Consider the following 14,303-nt stretch of genomic DNA (forward strand, 5'->3'; position numbering starts at 1 on the left):
TCCCAAAGTGCTGGGATTACAGGCTTGAGCCACCGCGCCCGGCCCACCAGGCCTAATTTTTGTGTTTTTAGTAGAGACAGGGTTTCACCATGTTCGCCAGGCTGATCTCGAACGCCTGACCTCAAGTGATCCACCCACCTCAGCCTCCCAAAGTGCTGGGATTACAGGCGTGAGCCACCGTGCCCGGCCTAGGGTTTCTTTTGGGATTGATGAGTGATGAAACGTAAAACTGTGGTGATGGCTGCACACTCTGTGAATGGACTAAAAACCATTGAATTGTACATTTGAATGGATGAATGATATGAAAAATGAATCACAGCCCAATAAAGCTTGTTACCAAAAGAAAAAAGGCACCAGGCAGATGCCCGCCTCCAGACCTCTGCACTGCGCTCCTCCGGTCAGACTTCTCCCTGCTCTGCGACGCACGCTGCTCGCTCCCTCCCTCACTCAGCCCTCCACTCAAGCTCAGAGGTCACCTTTCGGGTGAAACTCTCACTAGCCCCGCATCCTCCCTCCACTGCCCCCAGTTTTGTCCGTCACTGGCTCACACACTCTGAGTCTGCGTCCTGCCTGCCACCCTTGCTGAAGTGGAAGCCCCAGGAGGGCAGGAACTGTTAGAACAAGATGGTGTCTTGTGCACTGTCAATTATCAGGGCCTTGAACGTGGCCAGGCTCGTGGCACATGTGGAGCACAGGCCCCTCTCCCCGCCCGGAGGGTAGGACAGGCCTCCTGCATGGAGCCCAGCCCCCGGGTGGCACCCTCCACTCAGCAGGCCTGTGTCAGGTTGGGGCAGGGAGATGGAGAAAGAGGCCCTGGGGAGCCCCTCTCAGAGTTCCGGGAGTCTGACCCTTGGCTGGGCAGGCCCACCCGCTCTGCTGATCCCAGAGGCCCAGAGGCCTCATCAACTGGCCCATTGCGCCTGGCCAGGCATCAGCACTTCGCCTGAGCCTCTTGCTTTGGGTGCGCAGAAGGACACCAGTTTATGAGGCTGGTGCCGGGGCGGTGGGGAAGGGATCATACAGGGGCTGTTCCAAGATTCACGGCCCTGGCACAGGGCCTAGACCTAGGCCCAAGGGGACCTTGTCCTTGGGGCACCTGCTCATGGCAGCAGCCCAGGGTGCAACGGGGAACAAGTGAAGGGAGCCCAAGCCTCCGACAGAGCTGGGGGGGGCCCAGGGCTCGGGGCTCCCCAGCACCTGCCTCCTGCTCTACCTTGGCCCGGAGAGTCACAATGCGGGACAGGAGGCCGATGAGGATGTCCGTGTACACGCTCCTCTCGTGGGCCTCGTCGATGATCACCACCTTGTACCGCAGCAGCAGGAAGTCCTGGGGGGAGGTCCAGGGGTGAGGCCCGCCCTCCCGGCCTGAGCCCCAAGGGCCGCTTCACGTCTCAGAACTCCCACTTGAGGAGACAGTGTGAGAGGAAGGGCAGCTGCTCTTCTTCAGAGGTGAGCTGCTCAACTCGATGCCCGCAGGGCAGGAGGGCAGGTGGGAAATGGACATGAGATGGGGGGTGGGGCCGTGGGCAGTCGGACAGCAGATGCCACACAGACAGGGGCCACCCGGACCCAAACTGCATCCACCGACACCCCCAGGAGTCCCAGTGGCCTCCAAGCCAGGAGGGCTGGAATCACCTTTGCCATACCCCTGGGAGACTGGCCCTGCCCAAGGGGATGTCACAGCCAGCACGGAGCACAGCTTCTTCACCAGACAGCAGTCCCCTACCCGGGCCCTGCAGGCTCTCCAGACACGCGTGCCATCCGCTTGATCAAATGGCCAGCTCCCTAGGAAGCGTGGGGCGCTTCCCCAAGGCCCAAGTGCGCTGATGGGAGGCAGCAGCTCGGGTTCCGATTTACAAACGGAAAGACCTTGGGACGCAGCTTCTGTGGCCAGGGACCGTGAAGACACATCCCTTCTCAAGGGCAAGGCCCAACGGCTCCCCTGTCCCCCAGCCTGAGGCTGGCACCCCACTCCGAGTCTGGTGCTGCCCCTCACCAAACGCAACGGGACTCGAAGCTCCCAAGAGGTGTCTGTGTCTGGGCCCACCGCAGGGCAGAGCCTGCACACCACAGGCTTTCAGTACACCCTGGGCAAGGCGTGAACTCTGTGAGTCAGTTATAATAAAAATACAAGTTCACATTTCACGAGCACCTTCTAGGTACGGGCCACTGTGCTAAGCTGTTGGCATGCACTCTACAATTTCCACTTCAAAATGATTCTCTGAGGAATGCACTAACATACTCATCAAGAAACTGAGCTTGGAGAGGTTCAGTAACTCACCCAAAGTCACACAGCAGCACCGTGGGAGTGCTATGCCTAGCACCCGCCCCCACGCCCACTGGCCTTGCTCTGTGCGCCAGGATCCGCAACCAACCTTCTGGATTTCTTTGAGCAGCACACCATCCGTCATGAACTTGATTCTGGTCTCCTCTGTCACGTTTCCTTCGTACCGGATCTGGTAGGAGACGACCCTGTGTAGGCAGAGTTCGGTTTAGGGCAGAGCCACGCCTGGCTGGGGCTGTCGCCACGGGGCCACTACAAGGCAGGTCATGGAACAGGCAGGCGGCTTGAGGGCAGGGCCCACCAGCAACCTGAAACAAGGCCCAGACATCTCCCCAGTCCACTCTCCCCCTCCAAAATCCTGGTTTCTGAAGGGAAGGAGCTGTTGAGGGCAACTGAGGAGCCAGGCCCCAAACACCTTGGCCAGAGCCCTCCTCGGATGGCGACTACGCCAGGAGACGCCGGGGAGACCTGCACGTGGGCTGGAGTGTGCTCTGGAGACTACACAGACTTGGCAGCTATCATAGGGGTACTATAGCTGTGTGTGTTTCACAAAAAGTCCTTGTCTTAACTCAAAAATTAGCCTGGTGTGGTGGTGCGCACCTATAGTCCCAGCTACTCAGGAGGCTGAGGTGGGAGAATTACTTGTGCCCAAGAGGTTGAGGCTGTAGTGAGCCAAGATGGCACCACTGCACTGCAGCCTGAGCAACAGAGTCATCTCAAAAAAACAAAAAATGGCTCACGCCTATAATCCCAGCACTTTGGGAGGCCGAGATGGGTGGATGAACTGAGGTCAGGAGTTCAAGACCAGCCTGGCCAACATGGTGAAACCCCGTCTCTACTAATCACAAAAATTAGCCGGGCACCTGCAATTCCAGCTATTCGCGAGGCTGATGCAGGAGAATCATTTGAACCCTGGAGGCAAAGGTTGCAGTGAGCCAAGATCACGCCATTGAACTCTAGCCTAGGTGACAAAGCGAGACTCCATCTCAAAAAAAAAAAAAAAAAAAAAATTAGTCCTTATCTCTCAGATCTGTACAGCAAAATATCGAGGATAAAGTATCTATGATTTGCTTCTAAACAGTGGTGGGGAGGGGGCCAGGAGGAGAGTACAGACCCAACAGGGTAGGGCAGGAGTTGACAATTATTATAACTAGGTCTTGGGTACCTGGGGGCTTATTATACTATCCTTTCTACTTATGCATATGCCCCCAATTTTTTGAGATGGAGTCTCACTCTTGTTGCCCAGGCTAGAGTGCAATGGCGTGATCTCAGCTCACGGCAACCTCCACCTCCCAGGTTCAAGCGATTCTTCTGCCTCAGCCTCCTGAATAGCTGGGATTACTGGTGTACGCCACCATATCCGGCTAATTTTTTTTGTATTTTTAGTAGAGACAGGTTTTCTTCATGTTTGTCAGGCTAGCCACGAACTCCCAACCTCTGGTGATCTGCCCGCCAAGGCCTCCCAAAGTCCTGGGATTACAGGCATGAGCCACCATGCCCAGTCCTCACATTTTTATAATATTTAACAAGTTAAAAAGAGGATGAGGCAGTTTTTTCTAGACGCACGCTGACTATGCACACAATTGTCCAGGAGGATGTGCAGGAGATGGGCAGTGCTGGCTGCTCCTGGGGAGGAGGCAGGGCACTGGGTGAGAAGGGGCCCCCAGTACTCCATCCCTGCCTTAGTGTCCTCCCAGCCTAACCGACAGACACCAAGTCCCCCGACTGGCGTGCTGACCTGGGGGCCGTGGCTCTGTCCGGCCCACCCCCGACTGGCAGGCTGACCTGGGGGCCGTGGCTCTGTCCGGCCCACCCCCGACTGGCAGGCTGACCTGGGGGCCGTGGCTCTGTCCGGCCCATTCCCGACTGGCGTGCTGACCTGGGGGCTGTGGCTTTGTCCGGCCCACCCCCGACTGGCAGGCTGACCTGGGGGCCGTGGCTCTGTCCGGCCCACCCCCGACTGGCAGGCTGACCTGGGGGCCGTGGCTCTGTCCGGCCCACCACCACATCCTGAGAGCCCAGGATGGGCCTGGCACACTAGATGCTGCCTAGTAACATCTGATGAGTGGGCGGATGAGGCAGGCTCTCACTCTGTGCTCTTTTGTGCCTTCTGGATTTTAGACCACGTTGGACATGTTAGATACAGGCATCTGCATTATAAACACGTGCTCCCAGCCATTGCAAAGCAAGTGCTATATCTGCCTGTTCAAGGTTGCTTTCCAAAGAAAGTCCTACAGACTTACTGCCAGATTTTTTTTTCTTTTCTTTTTGAGACAGAGTTTCACTCTTTTCGCCCATGCTGGCGTGCAATGACGCAATCTTGGCTCATGGCAACCTCTGCCTCCCAGGTTCAAGTGATTCTCCTGCCTCAATCTCCTGAGTAGCTGGGATTACAGGTATGTGCCACCACACCTGGCTCATTTTGTATTTTTAGTAGAGACAGGGCTTCTCCATGTTGGTCAGGCTGGTCTCAAACTCCCGACCTCAGGTGATCTGCCCGCCTCGGCCTCCCAAAGTGCTGGGATTACAGGCGTGAGTCACCACACTCAGCCAAGATTTTGTACTTTAGAACCTTGAGTTTTACATTAACCCGGCAATGCTAGGTACTAGCTCCGTGACTGCCTGCATCTGGCCCCCTGCTCTGTTCTCGAGCCCCTGGATGGGCCACTCTGTCCCCTCCGCATACTGTGCAGGATGTAAGCCGAGGGCCTGCTTGAAGGCTGCCTGCTTGGGCAGGTCCTGGAAAGCTGTCTCCCACAATGATTCCCAGTGCTACACGCAGAGGTGACACTCCACCCAGCACCCTCAGCACAGACGCCGCTCATCTCCTCCTGGGCTTCCCAGGAGGTCTGGGCAAGGCCACAGGACCACCCCATAGTTCCCCCCAGGAAGTAGAGCCCTCACCGCTGGGACAGATTCATCTCCTTGGCCACTCGCTGGGACATGGCCACGGCGGCCACTCGGCGGGGCTCTGTGACACCGATGATGCTGTCTTCACTGGGGGAGGAAGAACATGGCCATCAACAGTGCGTGGCCCCACCTGCTCATCCCAAAGCCTCATGCAGTTCCACAGCAAGATTCACCATACTGACCTGGCGCTCGCCCAGGGGCCATGGGAAACAAGGCCAGGCTGCACTACTTTTAACAGCAAAGGGAACAGCCCAAATGCCAACAACATACAGAAAACGGTTCAACATTCACGGTGCAGCGGACACCAGGCAGCCACTAGAAGGAACGGGGCCTGGGGGAACCAGGCTGGGAGCTCTGTTTGCCCCAGTCAAGCACAAGCTCCTCCAGACACAGGAACCCGCCAAGCCGACGGGTGGCTGGTCCCAGCTCTGTGGGAATGTTAATGCCACAGGCCTGGGGCTGCTCTCCCTCGAAAGGCTGCTGACAGGGCTGGTCCTCGCTGGGTGCCTGAACCTGGACAACAGGAGAGCTCCTTCCATTCCCTGTAAGTGCGGGCCCACCGTGCCCAGGCTGTTTGTGCAAACAGGGTGGTTTATGCCGGACACCTCCTTTCCTTCTAGGCATCTAGGATTTCGTTCCTGCCAGGCAGGGCGGGCTTAGGCTACCCCAATAATAGCCGTGAACCTTGAATCTCTAACAAGCTTCCCTGGTGCAGGGTAGTTTCTGTGTGGCCACAGGTGGCCACTGGAGAATCCAGTGTGTCCTGTGTGAGTCCACCGGGAGGGGACTCTGGAAGCTGGAGCTGGGCTTCCCCCGAACACCACAGGTGCCACTGCCCTCTGCCGATCGCGTCCTTTGCTGTCACATACTATAGCCATGCACGGGATAACAAGCTGAGTCCCGGAAGTCCCCAATTATCGAACCTGCACATGGTCTTGGGGACCCCAACAAACATGGGTCAAAAGTGCCCACAGGGGGCTACACAGTGAAAACAGTAAGCACAGGCCGGGCGCGGTGGCTCACGCCTGTAATCTCGGAGGCCAAAGTGGGTGGATCACCTGAGGTCAAGAGTTCGAGACCAGCCTGACCAACATGGTGAAACCCCGTCTCTTGGTCGGGCACAGTGGTTCACGCCTGTAATGCCAGCACTTTGGGAGGCTGACGTGGGCGGATCGCGAGGTCAGGAGATCGAGACCATCCTAGCTAACGTGGTGAAACACTATATCTACTAAAAATACAAAAAAATTAGCCAGGCGTGGTGGCTGGCACCTGTAATCACAGCTACTTGGGAGGCTGAGGCAGGAGAATGGTGTGAACCTGGAAGGCGGACCTTGCAGTGAGCTGAGATCGCGCCACTGTACTCCAGCCTGGGCGACACAGTGAGACACTGTCTCAAAAAAAAAAAAAGGAAAAAAGAAAATAGGAAGCACATAGCTCTATGTGCCAGGGATAAAGTGTGCTACGCAAGTTCACTCACTTAATCCACATGACAACCTTGTGAAGTAGGTGCCATTATTCCCATCTCACAGCTGGGGCCCAGAGAGGTTAAGTAGCTTGTCTGAAGTCACACAGCATGCACAGGGCAGATCCAGGATCAGATCCCAGGGAGCCCCAGGCTCTCATCCACCTTTCGGGGCATCTCCAGTGTCACTGAGGGACCTAGAGAGAACACTGTGTCCAGCCCCTACCTGCTGTAGCCTGCTTCATAGAGAAACTGAGGCACCTGTGTGGTCTTCCCGCTGCCAGTCTCACCACACACGATGACAATGGGGTGCTCGGCCACAGCCTCCATGATCACTTGTTCTTCAGAGAGAATTGGGAGCTTCAGCCGTTCTTCCTGGAAGGAGACGAAGTCAGCACTTGGGCAGCAGCAAGATGACAGACAGTGATGTGACCTCCAGGAAGGTGGCAGCTGACATGTCGGTGCTGAACAGATGTGCTTGCTGGGGAAGGAGGCCTTGACAGCTGGGGAGGGGACCAGGAGCCATGGTCCAGGTGAGACAGAGACAGGGACCGCATCCTTCGGGATACCAGGCCTGACCTCATCACATCCTTCGAGATCGGCCTGACCAACATGGTGAAACCCTGTCTCCTGGCCGGGCGTGGTGGCTCACGCCTGTAATCCCAGCACTTTGGGAGGCCGAGGCGGGCGGATCACGAGGTCAGGAGATAGAAACCATCCTGGCTAACGTGGTGAAACCCTGTCTCTACTAAAAATACAAAAAAATTTGCCAGGCATGGTGGTGGGTGCCTGTAATCCCAGCTACTGGGGAGGCTGAGGCAGGAGAATGGTGTGAACCAGGCACAGCCTGGTTGGGGCAGAGCAGTCTCTCAGAGATATGGGAACCCTCAGCTGTCGCTGGCGGGAGTCTCAATTAATGGCATAGTCACTTTGACAAATAATCTGGTGCAAATTTTCTCAAAGTCAAGGGTGTGTGGCCCTGCAGTTCCTCTCCTAGGCACATATTCCAGAGCAGGTGCTTTCTACATTTTTTCCTATGACTCATGAAAAGAAACACATTTTATATCATGACTCAGTACACACACAGACACATATATGTATCATATATGGAGGGAACAGTTCTGTGAAACATGGCTCACCCTAATGCGTATGCAGTGGCGCGATCTCAGCTCACTGCAACCTCCGCCTCCCAGGTTCAAGTGATTCTCCTGCCTCAGCCTCCTGAGTAGTTGGGATTACAGGCACATGCCACCACGCCCGGCTAATTTTTGTAGTTTTAGAGATGGGGTTTCACCATGTTGGCCAGGCTGGTCTTGAACTCCTGATCTCAGGTGATCTGCCCGCCTCCACCTTCCAAAGTGCTGGGATTACAGGCGTGAGCCACCATGCCTGGCCAACAAGCTCATATTCTTAATTTTGTTCTATTTCTATTCTATTTTATTCCATTTGTTGTATTTATTTACTTTTTGAGACGGAGTTTCACTCTTGTTGCCCAGGGTAGAGTGCAATAGTGTGATCTTGGCTCACTGCAACCTCCATCTCCCAGGTTCAAGTGATTCTCCTGCCTCAGCCTCCCGAGTAGCTGGGATTACAGGCACCCACCACCATGCCGGGCTAATTTTTGTATTTTTAGTAGATGGGGTTTCACCACGTTGGCCAGGCTGGTGTCAAATTCCTGACCTTAGGTGATCCACCCGCCTCAGCCTCCCAAAGTGCTGGGATTACAGGTGTGGGCCACTGCGCCTGGCCTCCATTTTTTTTTTTTTTTTTAAATATGAGGCCAGGCATGATGGCTCACACCTGTAATCCCAGAGACTTGAGAGACCAAGCCAGAGGATTGCTTGAGGCCAGAAATTCAAGACCAGACTGGGCAACATAGCCAGATTCTGTCTCTACAAAAAAATAAAAATAAAAAAGTTAGCCAGGTATGATGGCACATATCTGTAGTGCTAGCTACTCAGGAAGCGGAGGTGGGAAGACTGCTTGAGCCCAGGAGGTAGAGGCTGCAGTGAACTATGATCACATCACTGCACTCCAGCCTGGCAGGCAAAACAAGACACTGTCTCAAAAAAAAAAAAAAAAGAAAGAAAAGATTAAAAGCTACTCAATTCATGACCCAAAGATGGCTATGACGTCATCTGCAAACACTGCTCAAGAGAAACTTCTGCACACGCGCTCATAGGAGAGGGACAAGAACGTTTAAAACGGCGGTGAAGGTCGGGCATGGTGCTCATGCCTATAATCCCAGCACTTTAGGAGGCCAAAGTGGGCAGATTGCCTGAGCATGGGAGTTCAAGACCAGCCTGTGCAACATGGCAAAACCCTGACTCTACAAAAAAATACAAAGTTAGCCAAGCATAGTAGCGCGTGCCCATAGTCCCAGGCTCCTTGGGAGGGTGAGGCAGGAGGATCACTTGAGCATCGGAGGCGGAGGTTGCAGTCAGCTGAGATCAAACCTCTGCACAGGGTAGCGAACCTGCATTTCCAGGGAGCGGTTCACGGGGATAAAGACAGCAGGCTTGGCCAGGGCCCTGGGCAGTGGGGGTGCTGCAGCTGGAGGAGGAGGAACAGGCATCCCAGCCGGCGCGGGCTGACAGCTGGGTGCTGGAGTTGGCGGCAGAGGTGCCACGGTGGTCCCCGCACCAGCCTCAGCCGGCTCAGCAGCCGGGTCCTCGTCCAGCTCTGACTCCCCCTCCAGCTCCGACTCCTCTGACTCCTCCTCCTCCTCCTCAGCTGAGGGCTGGCGGCGACGCTTCCGGTGGGCACCGCTGAGGCTGCTGATCTTCTCCTGGCCCGGGGCCACCACCTCGTCAGGCTTCCTGTTGAGACAGCAGAGACTTCAGACCCAGAGGCCCCACCTCAGTCCCCAGAGGTCAGGACTCCAGGGCCACACACCTCTCTGCCTCAGGGCCTTTGCACCTGCTGTTCCACTCCCTGAAATGCCCTTCCTACAGATAGCTCCTCTCACTCCACTTAAGCCTCTGCTTACGTGCCAGCTGTCAGGGAGACTCCCTGACCACACACAGACCCCACACCTCTCCCTTCTCCCTCGCTCTTCCCTGCTTCATTTTCTGTTCAGTGCTTCCCAGCATGGGACACAGATGCACTCACCTGATGACTTCCCACGATTACATCTCCCCCCATGACACTGGGAAGCTCCTTAAGAGAAAGGACTTTATTTCTGTGCACTGCTCTACCCTCAGGGCCTAGCAGAGAGCCTGGGACAGTCTGCACTTGATAAACAGTCACTAACTGAACAATGCTCACAGGCACAGGCCAGGCCTCACGTAAACGAGCAGCACAGGCTGAGTGAGACCACAGAGCCTGGTGGGACTAGGTGGGAGAGGCACACAGGCCATTTAAGGGTCAGCAGCTTGGTGGGGACACTGCTGGTGTGGCCGGATCGTCCAAGTAGTCAAGACTAGGTGGGAGCATGAATTCGCCTTGTCACCCAGGACGGAGTGCAGTGGTGCAATCATGGCTCGCTGTAGCTTCAACCTCCCAGGCTCAGGTGATCCTCCCACCTCAGCTGCCAGAGTAGCTGCCCTTCCGGCTTGGTTGTTCTAAGCCACCGTTGTTTGCAGTAATTTGTTATGGCAGCACCAGGAAGCTAACATATTGGCAAACAGCACTCATGCCTTAAAACACGACACAAACTGGCCAGTATGGTGGCTCACGCCTGTAATCCCAGCACTTTGGGAGGCCAAGGCGGGCAGATCACCCAAGGTTGGAAGTTCGAGACCAGCCTGGCCAACATGGAGAAACCCCATCTCTACTAAAAATGCAAAATTAGCCGGGTGTGGTGGCACATGCCTGTAATCCCAGCTATTCGGGAGGCTGAGGCAGGAGAATCGCTTGAACCTGGGAGGTGGAGGTTGCGGTGAGCTGAGATTGTGCCATTGCTCTCCAGCCTGGACAACAAGAGCGAAACTCCGTCTCAAAAAAAAAAAAAACCACACAACACAAACCAAACAAAACCCACTGACGGGCCAAATCCAGCCCTTGACCACCTAATGGCAATTTCTGGCCTAATCAGCTGTACAAAAGCTGGAGGAGCTGTAACATGGGACTCTACATCGCAGGAAAACACCGACATCACTGGAGCAAGAAACTTTGCTGTCCTGTGTGTCGCAGAAGGTTCAGCAGCATCTATGGCCTTTACCCACTAGAGGCATTTAGGATGATAATCAATTATCAGCCACTCAGGCCACCACAAAGGTATTTTCCCAAATGCTCCACCCCCAGAGGACCCCATCACCTATGCACCCTCCCTAGGGGGCCCTGGAGGAAGGGCAGGGTTAGGAAAGGAATGGCCAGCTCACTGTTTGGTGTGGTACATGCGGTCCCCAGTGCCCAGCTTGGAGGTGGTATAAAAGAGTCTCATCTCGGCTTCGGAAGCCTGGACTTCACTCAGCTTCTGTAGCATCTCTGCTCGCTGGGAAAGGAAACGAGTGTGTTATGCATTTGCCATCATGACCCTCTCCTAAGAAGGGAAGTGAAACTCTAATATAATTTCAGCATCATTAACAACTGGAGTCTTCAAAATCAGAGGTCAAATTGTAATTCTACTGCTGCATGGTGTTCTTCCATCAACAGACACAGCAAGCTTGGCATGGCTTTTTTAACCCCTTTTACAGAATCTGGGGTTGTATAAATGAGGTTCTTTGCAGCAGGGTATCACAGTAGATTATGGCCCACCAGATGTCCATCAACAGGAGACGAATAAAGCACAGCTCAGTCATGTACAGCAGTGCTCCCTAGCCGCTCTGAGGAAGGAGGCGGCTTTGTGTGTCTGATGTGAACTGGTCCCCGAGCTACCCTGAGCAATGCTGTGTGCAGGGGATGTACCCAGTTGGCTTCTTTCAGTTGGGTGAGGGTTTCATGAGTTTTTCCTTTATTGTTCTTGTAATTGTACATATAGGTTTTATACACGCTTCTATGTGTGTATTACACACACACCACACACACTCACACAGAGCAAGGTATAGCACAGTGGGAAAGCATTCTAAATAGGATTTAAAAAGGACATGCCCACCAGGCGCAGTGGCTCATGCCTGCCATCTCAGCACTTTCGGAGGCCGAGACAGGCAGATCACCTGAGGTCAGGAGTTCAAGACCAGCCTGACCAACATGGTGAAACCCTGTCTCTACTAAAAATACACAAATTAGCCGGGCGTGATGGCACATGATTGTGGTACCAGGTACCCGGGAGGCTGAGGCAGGACAATCGCTTGAACCTGGGAGGCAGAGGTTGCAGTGAGCTAAGATCATACCACTGCACTCCAGCCTGGGCGACAGAGCAAGACCTTGTCTCCAAAACAAATAAAGAACACGCTCACAGGTGAGTGAGTCTTCCCCCTGCTGAGGTTCCGGGGACTGCCCATCCACGGCTGCCGGAGAGAGACCCTCAAGCCTCCTGATACAAAGACAGCTCCTGCGTGCAGTGGCCTCACCAAAAGTCAAACTTGATTCTCATGAAGCCTCCAGGTCAGGGTTCCTCAATCTCAGCACTATTGACAGTTAGGCCAAATAAGTTTTTGTTTTTCTGTGCATTGTAGGCTGTTAACAGCATCCCATGGCTCCACCCGCCAGATGCCAGCAGCACTCCCAAGTTGTCACATCCCAAAATGTCTCAAGACAATGCCAAATGTCCCTGGGGCTGGTGGGGGGCGCTAAACTGTCCCAGATGAGAGTCACTGCTACAGATCCAAATACTAATGTACAAAAAACTCAGACGGCAGAGGAGCATGTTTAAAATAAAATTTTAAGGCTGGGTGCAGTGGCTCACGCCTATAATTCCAGCACTCTGGGAGGCTGAGGCAGGTGGATCACTTGAGGTTGGGAGTTCAAGACCAGCCTGACCAACATGGAGAAACCCCGTCTCTACTAAAAGTACAAAATTAGCCGGGTATGGTGGCGCATGTCTGTAATCTCAGCTACTCGGGAGGCTGAGGCAGGAGAATCGCTTGAACCTGGGAGGCGGAGGTCGCGGTGAGCCGAGATCGCGCCATCGCATTCCAGCCTGGGCAACAAGAGTGAAACTCTGTCTCAAAAAATAATAATAGGCCGGGCGCGGTGGCTCAAGCCTGTAATCCCAGCACTTTGGGAGGCCGAGGCGGGCGGATCACAAGGTCAGGAGATCAAGACCACAGTGAAACCCCGTCTCTACTAAAAATACAAAAAATTAGCCGGGCGCGGTGGCGGGCGCCTGTAGTCCCAGCTACTCAGGAGGCTGAGGCAGGAGAATGGCGGGAACCCGGGAGGCGGAGCTTGCAGTGAGCCGAGATCGCGCCACTGCACTCCAGCCTGGGCAACAGCGTGAGACTCCGTCTCAAAAAAAAAAAAAAAAAAAATAATAATAATAATAAAATAAAATAAAATTTTTAAAATCCAGAAGGTAGGAAATTCTGTAAGACAAACAACAAATAAACTGCAATGGGAAAAAAAAACAAGAGATGGGTGAGGAGTATCCATGAAACAACAGGAAATTTAACCATTTGCTAGATGCTTGATATTAAAATAAAAGATTAGGTTGGCTGGGCACGGTGGCTCACACCTGTAATTCTAGCACTTTGGGAGGCCAAGGAGGGTGTATCACAAGGTCAGGAGATCGAGACCATCCTGGCTAAAACGGTGAAACCCCGTCTCTACTAAAAACACAAAAAGTTAGCTGGGCGTGGTGGCGGGCACCTGTAGTCCCAGCTACTCGGGAGGCTGAGGCAGGAAAATGGCATGAACCTGGGAGGCAGAGCTGGCAGTGAGCCAAGATTGTGCCGCTATACTCCAGCCTGGATGACAGAGAGTGAGACTCTGTCTCAAAAAAAAAAAAAAAAAGATTAGAAGTGCTAATGGTATTCTGGTCATTTTTAAAAGTCTCTACTTACAGAGATACAAATTGAAATATTTATGGATAAAATGCTATGTATAGTGGGTTAAATGGCAGCCTCCCTCAAAGATGTGTTTGTATCCTGGAACTTGCGAACATGATCCTATTTGGAAAAAAGGTTTTGTAGATGTAATTACGTAACTACGTGAAGGATCTCAAGACAAGATGATCCTGAGTATGTGAGTGCGACCTAAATCCAATGAGAAGCACCCTTCGAAGAGACACACGGAAGAAAGGCTGAGGGAAGACGGAGGCAGAGACTGGAGTGACGCAGCCACAAGCCAAGGGAATGCCTGGAGCTGCCAGGAGCGGGAAGAGGCCAGGAATGACCCTCCCCTGAGCCCAGTGAGGAGCACAGCCCTGCCGATGCCTTAATCTCGGACTTCTGGCTTCCTGAGCTGGGAAGGAACAAATTTATACTGTCCTAAGCCCCTCAGTTTGTGGTCATTTGTATGACATCCCCAGGAAACTAGCACAGATTCATTGTACATGGGATTTGCTTCAAAATGACCCAGGGGTGGGAAAGTGACCAGCAGTGGAGATAATCCAAGATTGACCAGGGGCTGATCAATGTTGGAGCTGGCGATGGGCACATGGGAGTTCATCATACTGTTCTCTGTACTCTTGCATATGTTTGAATTTCCCATGACAAACTTTTTTCCTCTATGAAAAATTTAAGGTTGGCCGGGAGCGGTGTCTCACACCTGTAATCCCAACACTTCGGGAGGCCAAGGCGGCAGATCACGAGGTCAGAAGATCAA

General features: G+C 53.8%; 3 protein-coding genes across 10 annotated transcripts in view; 1 reads left to right on the top strand and 2 right to left on the bottom strand.

Moving 5' to 3' along the window:
- Positions 1-14,303, top strand: part of TMEM132B (transmembrane protein 132B) — a 1,306,862-nt gene that overhangs the window by 610,003 nt on the left and 682,556 nt on the right. The gene's annotated exons all lie outside the window — the stretch shown is intronic.
- Positions 1-14,303, bottom strand: part of UBC (ubiquitin C) — a 187,168-nt gene that overhangs the window by 51,234 nt on the left and 121,631 nt on the right. The window lies entirely within an intron of this gene.
- Positions 1-14,303, bottom strand: part of DHX37 (DEAH-box helicase 37) — a 45,590-nt gene that overhangs the window by 24,817 nt on the left and 6,470 nt on the right. Inside the window, exons 3-8 of the mRNA XM_050747882.1 lie at positions 10,979-11,091; positions 9,133-9,475; positions 6,883-7,031; positions 5,189-5,281; positions 2,376-2,472; positions 1,214-1,327 (exon numbers count right to left, since the gene is read on the bottom strand). Coding sequence (XP_050603839.1) covers positions 1,214-1,327; positions 2,376-2,472; positions 5,189-5,281; positions 6,883-7,031; positions 9,133-9,475; positions 10,979-11,091 — 909 coding nt within the window. The remainder of the gene's footprint in view (positions 1-1,213; positions 1,328-2,375; positions 2,473-5,188; positions 5,282-6,882; positions 7,032-9,132; positions 9,476-10,978; positions 11,092-14,303) is intronic.

The sequence above is a fragment of the Macaca thibetana genome, chromosome 11 (genome assembly GCF_024542745.1).
Source record: "Macaca thibetana thibetana isolate TM-01 chromosome 11, ASM2454274v1, whole genome shotgun sequence".
In the NCBI taxonomy this organism is placed as follows: domain Eukaryota; kingdom Metazoa; phylum Chordata; class Mammalia; order Primates; family Cercopithecidae; genus Macaca; species Macaca thibetana.